Below are 15,274 nucleotides of genomic sequence, written 5' to 3'. Positions count from 1 at the left end.
ATTGTCGATAGAAGGTCTAGCGACTGGAGACAGTGAAAGGTAGCCCCTTTTTCTTTAACCTTAAGGCCAATTTTATCTTTTAACATAAAAAATTAATATCAATCAAGGACCAAGAGACTACAGTGTAATTTTTAAATAAATTAATCCTTGATTGATGTTAATTTTCATTAGTGGTCCTTTAGTGCTATGTTTTCTATTTTTACCCAGTGCATCAAGAAGGGTCAACTCGCCACCTCACGCTTAATGTTGCATTCAAAAGGTATGAGAAATTTTAATAAGTTGGTTTTAGAAAAATAAAAACATATGATTAAATTTTTTTATTAATTTTTAAGTTTTTTATATCTATATCACTTCAATTTTTATTAATTTTACCAGATATCTTTGAATGCACTTATTCCTTCCTGGTTATCCATAGATATTCTTTTATTGGAAAGAATAATATTTGAGATATGATTAGGTATTAAATATAGATATTCCTCTCTATAAGGCTTGGTTAGTTAAGTTGTAAGGAATTAGCTCATTCCACCAAACTCAACTCTCTTTTATCTTACATCTTTTATTTATTAAAATTTCACAACTACTTTTATCAATTTTTTTTTAAATTGAACTCATGAAAATTTTTCCTCCCCATCTTAACGAAGGTGCTCACATTCGTAAAGAATCATAAAGATGCCTTATTCCCATATTAGTGGTGTTTAATCCGTTCTTCTATCTACAAACAATACATAAACTATAAAGTAATATAAAGCAAAAATATCCTGTAACTTTAATTCAAGTTTTACTTTCATCTTTTGATTTTATTTTGATGTTGGTCCTTTAATGTGTGCTTAAATTCCACTCTCGTTCCCTATACCTATATTTTGCTTCAATCTAGCATTTCAACTTTACATCATGGCTGTACTTAGTAGAAGGAATCATTTTAAAAGAATGAAAAGATTACAGGAAAAAGAACATTGCCTAAATGTATTTTGTTGGGACCAAAAGTTCTTTTGTAAGATAAGAGGTGGGAAAGGAAGGAATAAAAAAATGAAACAAAACTAACGAGAGTTAAGTTTAATGAAAAGGGTCAATCTCTCATAATGTAATAAATTAAGATTCAAATTTCAATAAAAAAAGTGCCTACATTAATGTTGACAATACCTCAAATATAATTGTCTTCAATAAGAAGATACTTATGAATAACCAAAAAAAAAATTGTGTAATGATACGAACTAAATTATATGCCTCTTATGCTGCCCAAAATCTAAATTGAGATACACCATCACAATTTAATATTTCTTTTTTTTTTTAATAACCATCACAACTTAAAAGTGTGACTTTCCATAAATTTTATTTTATAAACACACACACATATTGGTGATTCTCATTTCATTATGGTTATTGATTGATATAATAAGGTGTTTGAATATAATTTTACAAAATTATAGTTATATTTGATTTTCAATTTTACTTTGAATTTTGCTTATTAATTTTACTTTTCAATTATGCTTAAAATTAATTTTATTAATTAATTAATATTTAAATTTAATCATATTAATCAAGATTTTTTTTATAATCAATCCTTTTTTTTTTTTGACAGGTATCCAAAGGGGTCCTAAGGTGTTGAAAATCATTATGCAAATTCCACAGCGTTTTGTTGTGGATGAAGGTCCACTTTAATGTTTGATGACTTGGGTTGGGCTGTGGGCCCATTCGTGTGAATGGTTTAAATATGTTGCGCTAGAGCTCAACTGCAAGGAAAAAATATTTTAAATGTTGTTTGGAAGTTACTTGTACGGGGAAAAAATGTTTGAACCAAGTGAGTATGATATAGGTGATAGTGATTTGGGTGTCTTAAATATCATTTGAGGATTTGATTTTTGAAAATGTATATTAAAAAATATTTCTTGAAAGAGAAGACAATCCTTTAATCTTATTACTATCAACTGTAGGAATAACTCGAGATCTAAGTAATAAAAAAAAAAACATATGTTTGAGAAAGGAATCCCTGATTTAATAGCTTTGTTAAGCGAACAAAATGAAAGGTGTTACAATTTTTTGTATGAGAGCCTTGTGTTTCAATTGTGGATATGTGTATAAACGTTGTGTAAATCTTAATTTTAAAATTATTTGGGTTGAAAGGTATTCCTCATTCAATTATTTGTCTAGAAGTGTCTTGTATTTTGAACACATAGATGGTGCAAATTTTTCTCTTTAACATTTGAAAATGGGCATTAGGTACCTTAGTTTTTAAAAAAAGTTAATTTTAATTATTAGTTAGCTTAAAAATTGCATAAAAGAACTTTAAAAAATTTCCAAAAAATACACAAAATAGAAATACCCTGTAAATGATGATTTATGTATCATTATTAATTTAAAAATATTAAAATTTTTTGGAAAAATATTTCTGAAAATTTTTTCACGTTATGTGTTTGCTTCTTTTTTTTTTCTTCTTTTTATTCCTATTCTTTTCTTTTTTTTTTTTGAAAGGATTAAAGTTAACACTTCAAATAAATTTAACAGAATAAACAGGGATGCACTTACTTTAAAAAAAATAAAAAAATAAAAAAAGGTTCATGATCACTATTATTGACATAAAAGATACTGCGAATAAGACAAAGGATATTTAAATTTTTTATGCTAACAGTACCCTTCACTGTAACGCAACCCATGAAGAAAAGTAGGCCACTCGTAGTATTCACTCACTCGGTAAATCGTATCCACACACGCGTTTGCATTCTGTGATGCGCATCCGACGTCCAAATTTTTAAATTTTTACTTTATATTTATTATAAAAATTATAAAATTTTAATAAAATTAATCTTATTGAATAATATAAATTTAATTTCAATGACTTAACTTAATATTAAATTTTTTATAACTTTTATAAATTAATTATTCAGATATATTCTGTTCAGTCTGGATTTAATTAAATTTTTATTTATAATTTTTATAAATTTTTATTTTATCAAATATAATATTAAAAATTGAATATAAAAATAATTTTCAAATCATCTCTTTAAAAAATTTAAAAAATTACAACTTAAAAATTTTAAACCTAAACTTTACATTTAGATCGTTAATTTATAAAAATTATAAAAATATTTAATATTAAATTAAATTATCTAAATTAAATTTATATTGTTCAAATTGATAATAGAGTAGATTTATTAAAATTTATAATTTTTATTTTAATAAATAAAAAAAAAAATAAAAATTAAATAAGTAAATCTGGATAGTTCCAAATTGCTCATTAGTGTGGAAATCACATACATAAGTGTGGAAATCAGATATAGATGAGAATATGGTCAATTCAAACCATATAGATTGGCCCATATGAGTTAGGAAGAAAATAAGTTGGATTGGGTTCAATTTATTTTTATATAAGTTAAAAAAATTCTAACCCAACCCGACTCTTGAGAGTTGATGAGTTAAATAGACTAACTATCTAACCCATTTATTTATTTTTCTTAATTTATTTTTTATAAATTTTAAAAAAAACACACTTAAATAGTGAGTCCAATTTAATACTCCTTTATGATTCATTCTAACTATATCAAAATATTAATTTATAATATTTGTATAACATATATGAATTGATCTAGCTAAATAAGTTATATTTAATATAGTTTATATTCAAAAAAGTTTCACCTTTTTTCTTTTTAATTTTTTTGAAAAAAAAACATGGGTTAAACAGACTAATTTTAACTCCTTAGGGTTAACTCAAATAATTCACGGATTATATGATTCAGGTTAAAAAAATAATTTTTATTTGAATTATTTTTTTTAATCCAACCCAACTATTTTAACTAATTATTTAAGTCAACTCATAAAACTTAACCCATATTCTCGGCCCTAAAACCTGATGCCTCTACACACACAAGACGAAACCAATTTTAGTGCTCATCTGATTGGAAGGTCATCACTTTTCGATTGTTCAAATCTAATTTGAGTAGTCCAAATTTATAGCTTTTCAATTGATATTTTTTTAATAAAAAATTATGTTTTTAAAAAACTGAAAGTTAAATTTTTATTATTAGTTTATATTCTGTATTTATTTAAATAATTTTTTCAAAAAAATCAAAGTTAAATGATATAAATGAGCACCGAAGCTCCGTCCACACAAGAGACACTCTCTCATATTATAATATATATATATAGAGAGAGAGAGAGAGAGAGAGAGAGAACGCATCGTTGTGCGACTCAGGAATATCCAAATGGAGGACTCTCTCCCTCTCAATCTCTGCCATGACCAGAAGCATCAAGCTCTCATCAACAAGCTACACACACTCCTCCATCTCACTTCTCTAGCTTTCTTATTCTATTACAGAGCCTCTTCTTTCTTCTCCTTCTTCTTCCTCCATGAAACCACTAACATTAATACCACTATCTCCTTCTTTCCCTTTCTTCTGATCTTCGCTTCAGAAGCCATCCTCTCCTTTATCTGGCTCCTCGGCGTCGCCTACCGGTGGCGTCCAGTCGTCAGGACCGTGTTCCCAGAAAGATTACCGGAGGACGACCACCAGCTTCCTCCTCTTGATGTGTTCATTTGTACTACAGATCCAAGTAAGGAGCCTGCTGAGCAAGTTATGAACACTGTGTTGTCTGCCATGTCTCTTGATTACCCGCTGGAGAAGCTTCATGTTTATGTGTCTGATGACGGCGGCTCGCCGGAGACTTTATGTGGACTGAGGTCGGCTTGGAGGTTCGCAAGGTGGTGGCTTCCCTTCTGCAGAAGATACAGAGTGAAGAGTTGTTGCCCTAAGCTTTACTTTTCTGATGATGAGATTGACGATGGCGAAGATATTGAGTTTTTTGCAGAAAAGAAGAAGATCAAGGTTTGCTATTTATGGCTTTTTGTTTGATATTTATTTAATTTATGCTAATTAATTAAGTTGATGTTAGATCTAAAGATGAAATTTTGATCTGAAGGTAAAAAAAATAAAAATAAATTCTTCATTGAATTTTTTAATTTGTAGCAGATGTGAAATATAATTCCGAGCCTTGTTTGTTTTATTTAATAAAATTACTATATTTTAGTTGACTGTTGAGAAATTATTTTTATACTCAATTTTCTATTTTTAAAAGAAAATATTGATTTTTATAAAAATAAAATAAAAATGTATAACATAGATTCGATTATCCGACTAATTAAAAGGAACTTATACTTTCCCTAATATCCTCAAAGATGAGCAAATGCTTTTTTTTAATATTTCTAAAACTAGTTAAAATAAAATTATAGAATCAAATTTACATTAGAAATTTTAAAATAGAATCATATTTTTTCATTGTCTGATAAAATTATTTCCAACAATATTTAATCTAAAAATCTACAGATTTGAGTTTTAGTTTCGAATACAATATTTTCAATCAATTTTCTGTCACTGAGGTGTGTGTGTGTGTGTGTCTGAAGTTACTTGGACAGTTATTTTAAAAACTATAGGAAGTCTAAGGATTATATGGCCAAAGGATTGAGTCACATGCTGTCTATGAACTTATAAATAGTGTTTATTATATAAAATAAAATTGGATTGGGTTTTGTGTGCTTAAGCAAAATCTAAAATAAACTCTAATTTTTGCTGCTTATTAGCATATTGAGAATAATATCTTATTGTGTAAATATAGATATTAATATTGATGGCTATTGATTTGGGTGACAGGAAAAATATGAGGACTTTAAAGAAGACATAATGAGAATTAGAGCAGATGGGGCCGACTCTGGTATTAGTCAAGATCACCCCTCAATGATTGAGGTAAAATTAAATTAAGTTAAAATAATTTTCTAAATTATTATGAATTAAATTAAATTTTGAAAAAAATGGCTGCAAGGACCAAAAGGCCCAAATATTTGGGGAGAGGAGTGCCTCTGTCTTTTTTTAGGTCTCTTTGATGGATAGAAATGAATGAAATAGATTAAAAAAATAAATATAAAAATAAGGTGATCAAAATATAAATAAAAATAGATAAACTATATTTATAAGGAAGAAGGATAATTTAATTTATAGGGTTAAGAGTCATAATCATGAAATGTTTAGAGAGTGTAATGATTTTCATATATATAATATATAATATTAAGTTTTATCATACTTATTTTTTTATTTTTATTTTTTTAATTCATTCTATTCTCGTCATTTTTAACAATCAAATGGGATCTTACTCTTCATTTCTCTCCTTTTTCCCTCATCACCATTAGATTGAAGCTTTAACAGTTTTGATTTAATATTTGATAAAATTATTATTTTAATTTTAGTTAAAAATATATAAATAAATTTAAACTATCAAAATTTGATCTGAACATTTAAAGCCACTATATTTTATTTATACATTTTATGTAAAACAATAATAATAATTTTATCAAATATTAAATCTGAACTATTGAAAAGTTTTGATCTAACGATGATGAGGGAAAAAAGATGGAAAATAAAAGGTAAGGGAAAAGGCACCCTCCCCCAAATATTTGGACATAAACTATAAATGTCAAAAAAAAAAACCAGCAGGACCATGGTCCTTAAGTGACTATATATTTTTTTTAAAAAAGTAACAAAATATCATTTCTTTTTCTATATTTTGAAGTCATCTATAAATCTTTAGTAATTTGTATCTTGGAAACAAGTGCAGAAAAAGGAAGGAAGGGTATTTTGATATTTTTACTTAAAAAATATTGTCCCTCAAGGACCATGATCCTTTGTAGTCATCATTTATGTCTTTAGGACTTATACCCTTAAGTTTTATTTATTTTTATGATCAATTTTTTCTTCTTTTTTTTTTGAGTGGATATTATATATATATATATATATATAGAGAGAGTAAAAAAGTGATCTAAGAAGAGAGATTGATGAGACAGGCGATGCAAGAAAATGTTGAAGAGGATGAATTGAAGAAAGTGAAATTGCCTTTGTTGGTTTATGTTTGTCGAGAAAAAAGGACAAATCATCCCCACCATTTCAAGGCTGGAGCTCTCAATGTCTTGGTAACATATTCTAAACTGAACTCAATACTTTGCACTTACAGTATGTAAATCAGACTTTTCAAAGCCAAACCATGTTCATGTAAAGGGGGCAAATTGCGCTCATATTTTTGGGTTCGCAGTTATTTAGGTATATGATATTTTAACACTAAATCTGTAGATATATGATATTTCAAAAAAATAAATAAATATTACCAACAAAAGTTGATTTAGGTGCTTAGAATTTGGTCCATAACTCTGTAATGTTTGTGGATTCAAGTCCCGTTACCAATATCTGTAAGTGCTTTGAATATAGAGGCAATGCCCTGCTTTGATAATTTCTCTAGACCCAACTCACCTATATTTTTTTCATAAAAAATTAATTATTAATTTTTAAATTAAATTGTTATCCACCCCTTGACTCAGCTCCCCACTGGCGGAACTCTACATAATTTGCATAAAGAAATATTAATTTGTGTGTGCGTGTATTGTTGCAACCAGCGTGGTGCAAAGGGACCAGTAGGGCCACGTCTCCCAAGTTTTAAAATGATTTTAGTAGTATGTGGATCAAAGTTTTGACTCAGACAGGTCGAACTGTCACCAAATAAAGAAAGTGATTTGGTTCAATCATTTAATTCATTCTACTAGTTGCAGGTTAGCTTGCTATGACTGCATTTAGTTTCAGTGCTCATCATCTGACGAGCAATATGGACCATCCAAATTAGATTTATTAGTTTTATTTTATATTTTATTATGTATTTATTAAAATAAATTTTTTAATAAATTGACTTTATTATTAATCTAGATAATATAGATTTAATTTGAATCATTTAATTTAATTTTAATTTCTTTAAAAAAATTTATAAATTGACTGTTTAGATGTATTTTGAATAATTTTAGATCTAGTATGTCCAAAGTACATCTAGATAGTAAATTTATAAAAATTTAAAAAAAATTAATATTGAATTGGAACATTCAAATTAAATTTGTATTGTCCAAATGATAAATTAGATTTATTAAATTTTTATAATTTTTTTATAATAAATATAAAAAATAAATTCCATAAAATTTAGATGGCCCAGATACTCATCAAGTAATAAGCACCAAAACTGAACCCTGCTATGACCTGGGTTTTGAAAATATAGCAAAAACCCAAAATGTAGAACAATTGCATTGTTTTGAACTATTTTTCCTCTTATTCTAATAATACATTTTTTATTCAATTTAAAAATATTAATGTCAACTTACTTCTGGATTATCATAGTAAAATATTGAGTACATGATTTTTTTATTAGCATTATATGAATAAAAGTGTAGGGAAAATTGAAAACTCATTTACTTTAAAAAAAACAAATAAGCTAAATAAAAATATATACATATGAAAAATGAGAAAAATTAAAATTTAATATATTATGATTGAACAACTTTGACTAGGGAAAGATATTATCAGTATTTTTAATGTTATATATACATTTGCATATAAATATTAATTTTTATTTAATTATTATGTCACTGGTTCAACTACCAGTCTAATTGGTTAAATCGTAAGATCCATTACTTGCTATACCTTTTTGGTTCATTGTCTAGTTTAGTTTTTGTAACATTGATATAGATGTTCCCCTTGAAATTTATAAAAGTTTTGTAGTGTGTATATGTGTAATTTATCTTATTTTCCTTATAATTAAATCACGGTTTCGTCGTTGATTACAGCTTCGAGTATCAGGTGTGATAAGCAATGCTCCATACTTTTTAGTCCTGGACTGTGACATGATGTGTAATGACCCAACTTCAGCAAAGCAAGCACTGTGTTTCCATCTTGATCCCAAGATATCACCATCTCTTGCTTTTGTTCAATTCCCTCACAAATTTCGATCTATCACCAAAAATGATATTTATGACTCTCAGCTTAGATCTGCATTCAAAGTTAAGCATTTACATGCATGCATAAACACACACACACACACACACACACACACACATATATATATATCTTTAGCTTCAAGGATTCTTATGGTTTCATAATCAGATGTGGATTGAATCTTAAACCTTGATGATTAGGTTTTGTGGCATGGAATGGATGGCCTTCAAGGACCAGTATTGAGTGGAACTTGCTTTTATGCAAAAAGGGTTGCATTATATGGAAATTACACTTGCAAAGGTATGTGATAATGTGTTATTCTTTAGATTTGTTTTACTTAATTTGTTTGTTAAGGAGAATATAGATCTAGTTTAATTTCAAGGACCAAAATCTATGAGCAATTTATATATTGATTAATTTGACATTGATTTGAATGCTAGGTAATATTGAACTTGCTCAACTTCAAAAACAATTTGGCTCATCCAATGAGTTTATCAAATCTTTGAGCAAAAACTACACACCGGATTTGGTCTCTGATGATACTCATGCATTGTTACAGCCAGAGATTAAGCTGTTGGCTTCTTGTAACTATGAAACTAGCACCAAATGGGGTCAAGAGGTGTGTGTGTATTTATATAGTGAGTAGTTTACATTTCAAACTTATTTTAATCATATATTTTGATTAATTGCATGAATTTTTTCTCAGTTTTTTATAATTAATCTTCTCCCTTCAATCCTAAATAGGAGATACTTTTAATCAACTCATGTATTTGTTACATTCTTGAACTTGTCAAAAAGGAACCTAAGAAAGGAAAATAAACTTCTAGAAGATATGTTATATTTAAGAATGGAGGGAGTATGTAAATTTGTATTGCTTTGCTGATAGATATGTTGCTAGCAGGTTGGATTTTTGTATGCTAGTGTTGTTGAAGATGTCCTAACTGGGTTCTTCTTGCACTGTAATGGTTGGAGGTTAGTGTTTTGTGATCCTCCCAAGCCACAATTTTTGGGAACTGCAACTACAAATTTGAATGACTTGTTGATTCAGGGAATAAGATGGAGCTCTGGCTTGATTGAGATTGTGTTGAGCAAGTTTTGTCCACCAATATATGGCCCTTTCAAGATGCCTCTACTTCAGAGTTCATGTTATGTAGAACTCACACTCTTTCCTCTTTATTGCTTGCCTATATGTTGTTTTGCTATCATCCCGCCACTTTGCCTACTACATGGAATCCCCTTGTACCCAAAGGTAACAATAAACAATTATCATAGGGATAATGAAAATTTTAACTTCTTAAGTTTGTTTCAGTTATCAATTTTTTCCTTAAAATTCAGTCTTTATCAATCAACTCTCTAAAATTTTTTTACTGTACATAATTAGTCTTTATGATTTGAAGGGGAGATAACATTATAAGAATTAATTATGTATGAATATGAAACTCTTGAAACTTAATTGATAAAAATTAAATTTTAAAGACTAAATTGATAACTTGAGTAAAAAAATTTATTATCCCATTATTATAACTATTTAGAATCTAATGTTGATTGTTTTCTTTGCAAGTATTGTGCATCATGGTGTTGTCTTTAAACAAACACATAGGTGGGGAAGTGGCCTTATTGTTTAGGTGGAGTTTATTACCCTACTTGTTTGTGGCTTTGCTTCGTAATGGAGAATTGATGCACTTAAATACACTATTACAACCAAAAAAACTTATAGGAGCATTTCTTTTTTGCCTACAAGAGTACTTCAAAAGCACTAAATAGCCATATATATCAGAGTGCCAACCTATGGAGAGCTTTTGAAGAACTCCTATAAGCACATTTTGTTGTGATTTTATTTTAATATTCTTAATTTTTTGAATAATTTCTTTAATACTTTGACATGGTAGGCCCAAACTCAAATAAATATACTTATTTTTCTTGTTTGGTTTTGACAGGTCTCAAATCCATATTTCATCATCTTTACCTTCATCTTTATATCGGCACAATGTAAGCACTTACAAGAAGTCTTCACATCAAGAGGCTCATTCCAAAAATGGATAAATGAACAACGAATGTGGATGATCAAATCAACCACATGCCACCTTTATGGATGTTTGAATGCTATCCTCAACAGTCTCAATCTAAGAAAATCAACTTTCTTGCTTACTAACAAAGTAGAAGAAGATGATGATGACAAGGGCAATGATGAACAAGCAACCACAACATTGTACCAAATGGACATGTTTGATTTTAGAACCTCACATATGTTTCTAGTCCCAATGCTTGCATTTCTCTCTATCAACATCTCGTGCTTGGTTGGAGGACTGTATAGGGTGGTCTGTGAGAAAAATTGGGAAGACATGTTAATACAGATTTTAATTTTTGGATATGTCATCATTGTGAACTACCCTATCATTGAAGGCTTGCTTGTGAGAAGTGATAAGGGACGTGTTCCTGCTTCTGTTGTTCCTTCCTTTACTATATTGTTCATTTTTATCCATTTGGGATTTTTACTTTTATGGATTATTTAATTTATGAATCTATTACTGTAATCTCTCTGTTAGAGTCTAAATAAGCAATGTAAGTGGAGGAGATTTTATTTTGAGATATACTATATATTTGATAATTACTTGCTAACAAAATCCTAGTATTAGCAATGAAATTTAAACTAATACTTTATAAGATATGAGATTTATTATTACCGAAGAATTTAGAGAAGAAAGAGAAAATGAGGTCAATGATAGAGATAAGTGTACAAGCTTATACAGAGCCATATCTTCTGAAGTTAGTATAATAGAAGAGGTTACATAACCCATTCTAACAGGTATTGGATCTTGCCTACATGAAAATCAAGTGTCTAGAGAGGTCATTTATATCTACCATCTTATTTTTGTGAGTTCTAGTCTAAACTCACGTGTGATCTAAAGTTTGAAAGAAGCATGTGCTTCTACCTGATTTAAACACATGAGTTCCAGAAGGCATGCATGTAAGAAGTAGACTAAGCTTCATGTAACATCCCAAGATTTTTAAGTTGAGATTTATGAATTAACTGAGGGTAAATTAGTAAATTAGAGTATTAATCAATTTACTAATGTTTTTGAAAGATAAATGGGCTCCATGAATTCTTGGAAGCCTTAAATTTGGGCTAAGAAATGATATGGGCCACCTGAGTATAAACAAAACAAAGTTATTTAGATCAAGACCATTGTGATGTCTCCTATAGCAAATTCACCATGCACCACAATGGATGGGGAGAGAGTAGATTTAAATTGTGATTCAAGAAATAGAAAAGGAGAGGGAGAAATAGAAGAGATCCAAACGAGCTGGTGTATAGGTATGCTAAGGTTTGACTTAGGTGCTACAAGGAGGTGATTTTGAGCTAAGAATTATCAAGGTAAGCTTATCATTTTTCCTCCCTACCTCTCTATGCGAATTTTCTAAGGATTTGGGTGTTGGGAGATAGGGCCTCACTCAATAAATAAAAGTTACTCTAGGAATAATAGGTTAATCTAAGCTCACATTGACGAGAAGGTTTGGCACCTCGATGTCAGCTCTTTACCACCTAAGGCTATAGTATGTTCCAAGGGTTGGGCGAACTTTCATCTCTTATGATGGTTGGTCTAAACCCATTAGCTTAGATGGAGCTATTAAGCATCAATTTAAGCTTCTAAACCTAGGTTAGCATTTTTATAATGTTGTGTGGTTGGGTTCTTTAATTTGGACAAACCTTAAGTTTAAAATGGATGATTGGGAGCAATGTGGACCATTAATTAGTGATGTTTAACTTATTAAAAGATAAATAAAACTAATAAAAGGTTGTTGAGATTTGAGTTATGTCAAAGATGAAAGTTATGAGATTGGTTTTGTTAAATTTAGATAAGGGCTTTGTATTATAGTTTGTAATTGATGTATTAGTATATGTAATTTTACATTGACATTGTCTATATACTTTTTGAGCAAGAAGAGGCTTGAAGAGTGTATAAATTCATGGGTAACCCTTTTTGATAACAAAATGGTTGAGGTAATCGGATAATCTAATTCTTTTACTTGCTTGTTGGATTGTTGTGAGTGTTTAGTAAATGATTTTATGATTGTCTTGATAAATATAATTATTGTGTTTTGTTTTAGAAAATGCTATGTGAAGTAGGCAAGAGGTTTTAGAAAGTATTTGCATACCTGTGTGTGTTTGTTTGTGAAAAAGGATTTAAATGAAATTATTGTAAATGTTGATCATGGTTGAGAATATGTGTGAGAAAATGAATATGATAGGGAATGCTTTATTAATTGCATACTTGTTATTATGGCATGATCATGTTGTTGGAGTTGAGAGTTTACTCAAGAGGGATTAGTTTAAATCCATATGATACCCACGAATACCATGAAGGCAACTTAGTAATCAATTTATTACTTGATAGCCCCATTATCACCTTAGAGGTGAAGATTAAGGCCTACAACTCCTAAAGCATTCGCAAAAGAAAAATTTATGGTTTGAAAGTAAGTGGATTTTTTAGCTGAGTCGCCCCTTATAAATGAAGAGCTTGGGATAGTTTAGTCATATAGACTTAGTCTTGTTTGTATTGTTAGTCCATGGATTTAGTTGAAGGTATCAGAAGGTCATGAGGGAGGAGCATAATGATCATGCATGGTTAATTGTATATTAGTATTTGTATCGATTGTGTTCATGATCAACTAGTTTGAATAGCTCACTTTGCATGCTCATTAACTATCATGACTTGCTTGTAGATATATTAGATTATTTGATTATAGGACATTGTTCTCACCTCCCATAGTTATTATTTTATAGGTGATGATTCTAGTAGGAGACAAGGGAAGGCTACAGAGGGTAAAGAGTAGACGAGCCACTACTTTTATAATGCCCTTCTTGTTTACGTCAATGTGTAATTTTGAATATATATTTATGATTTCCAGCAAGGACTTCATTACTTTGGGTTGCACTTACATGCATGCAAATATTAATGTTGTTATATTTTGCCCTAAAATGTTGTAATTGTGATGAAACGGTTGTTAAGAGCCAAAATACTAGTGCAAATATAGAATAGAAAATATTAGACTTGTTAGGATAATTGATCATTTAGGATTGCTATGTGCAAAGAAGTTGATTTTATGCCCTATTTGATAGTTATGGAGTTTTGTATGGCTATATTGTATTCTAATGTTTTTACATGTATATGATGTGCTAATCAGGTACTTCTTGTAACGTCCCAAATTTTAAATTTTTAGGCTTAATAATTAACCAAGGTCAATTAAGGGTATGAGACAAAGTAAGAATGGGTTAGGAGTAAAGTGGAGTAAGATTTGGGGGCTTAAGAGTGATTTGAGAAGGAACTTGTTCTCTCTATATAACTGATCAATTATGTATTTTATATATTAAAACACTTGATTTGTGGCATCAAATTGTGCATATTAGGGTTATGTTCCCAGTTTTGAGTGGTCTTTTCCATATTGACTATATGAACCCTAATGATGCTATTTGATGATTGTTTTAACACTTCTAAATCTTAATTGAGATCTTAGGCTTTAATTATCTTTTCTTCCTTTTTAATTCTCTTTTTAAAATTTATTTAGTCTTGTGTCTTTTATTTTTAGATTTTGTAAGGGCAAAATTGAAATCAATAAGCAAGACTAAGTCAACATGATTAAGGATTCAAGAGCAAGCTTAAAGAGGGCTATGTGGCATCATAATATTTAGAATTAAAGAGCCTGAGTGGCGTGATTAATCACAAAAATTAATTAGAGAATTAATTAAATAAAAGCCAAGGAGCATGGAAGGCATTTGATGACATCATCATAAGGCAAATGAAGAGCATGGGAGGCGTGAATTGAAGCTAAATCTAAGGAAGATGATGTGGCATCTGATTAGAAGTTGGATGAAGTCACATTGTCTACACCTCACTCACATTGCCATGCTCCATGATCAACTACATTAGCGTCCTTAATTCTTAATTTTCCAAAATTATTTTGAATTTCTAGCTGGATATTAACCATTTTCATATCTGGACTAGTTTGATATTATCACTATTTACATTGTTATTATCAACCTTCACATTTTTCACACCTACATAAGCCTTAATTTCAATTTTCAGATTCATTCTTCACTTTTCATCTTCAGCTTTTCCATATTTTCTCTCCTCATTTCCTCTAAAATTTCGTCCATACTTTCCCTGCATTTTTCCAAATCCATTTCTCTCATCTTCTCTATCTCATTTAGGTCTAGATCATTCCACCTTCATCTCTATTCCATCCAACATTATTCCTTCATTCTCCTTCTTCATTTGTCACGTCTAGATTCATTCTTTTAACTCTCTAGAGTTCATCCAACAAAATAGCCTCATTTCCAGCTTCATTTCTTCATCTTTATACATCTATGTAAGCCTTTCAAGCTCAAAAACTCAACCAAGTAATGGAGAGGAGTAAGAGAGGTTGATCTACATTGAGCACCAAGGAAGATGATTTAGTAATTTGAGTTTTCCAGATTTGTTCTCCTCATT

The 15,274-nt window shown here is 29.4% G+C and overlaps 1 protein-coding gene across 1 annotated transcript; it reads left to right on the top strand.

Moving 5' to 3' along the window:
• Positions 1-4,123: 4,123 nt before the first annotated feature.
• On the top strand, positions 4,124-11,374 carry LOC129320545 (cellulose synthase-like protein G2). The gene is made up of 8 exons (XM_054966050.1): positions 4,124-4,817; positions 5,640-5,732; positions 6,824-6,949; positions 8,636-8,848; positions 8,984-9,083; positions 9,224-9,402; positions 9,685-10,032; positions 10,721-11,374. Exons 1-8 carry the CDS (start codon positions 4,197-4,199, stop codon positions 11,294-11,296), a joined length of 2,256 nt encoding a protein of 751 aa, XP_054822025.1. The 5' UTR covers positions 4,124-4,196; the 3' UTR covers positions 11,297-11,374.
• Positions 11,375-15,274: the final 3,900 nt, after the last annotated feature.

Source organism: Prosopis cineraria, unplaced genomic scaffold, assembly GCF_029017545.1.
Source record: "Prosopis cineraria cultivar Desert tree isolate PC_DT_omini unplaced genomic scaffold, ASM2901754v1 PC9, whole genome shotgun sequence".
In the NCBI taxonomy this organism is placed as follows: Eukaryota; Viridiplantae; Streptophyta; class Magnoliopsida; order Fabales; family Fabaceae; genus Prosopis; species Prosopis cineraria.
Note: the sequence above shows the minus strand (reverse complement) of the source record. Positions and strands in the feature narration are given on the sequence as shown.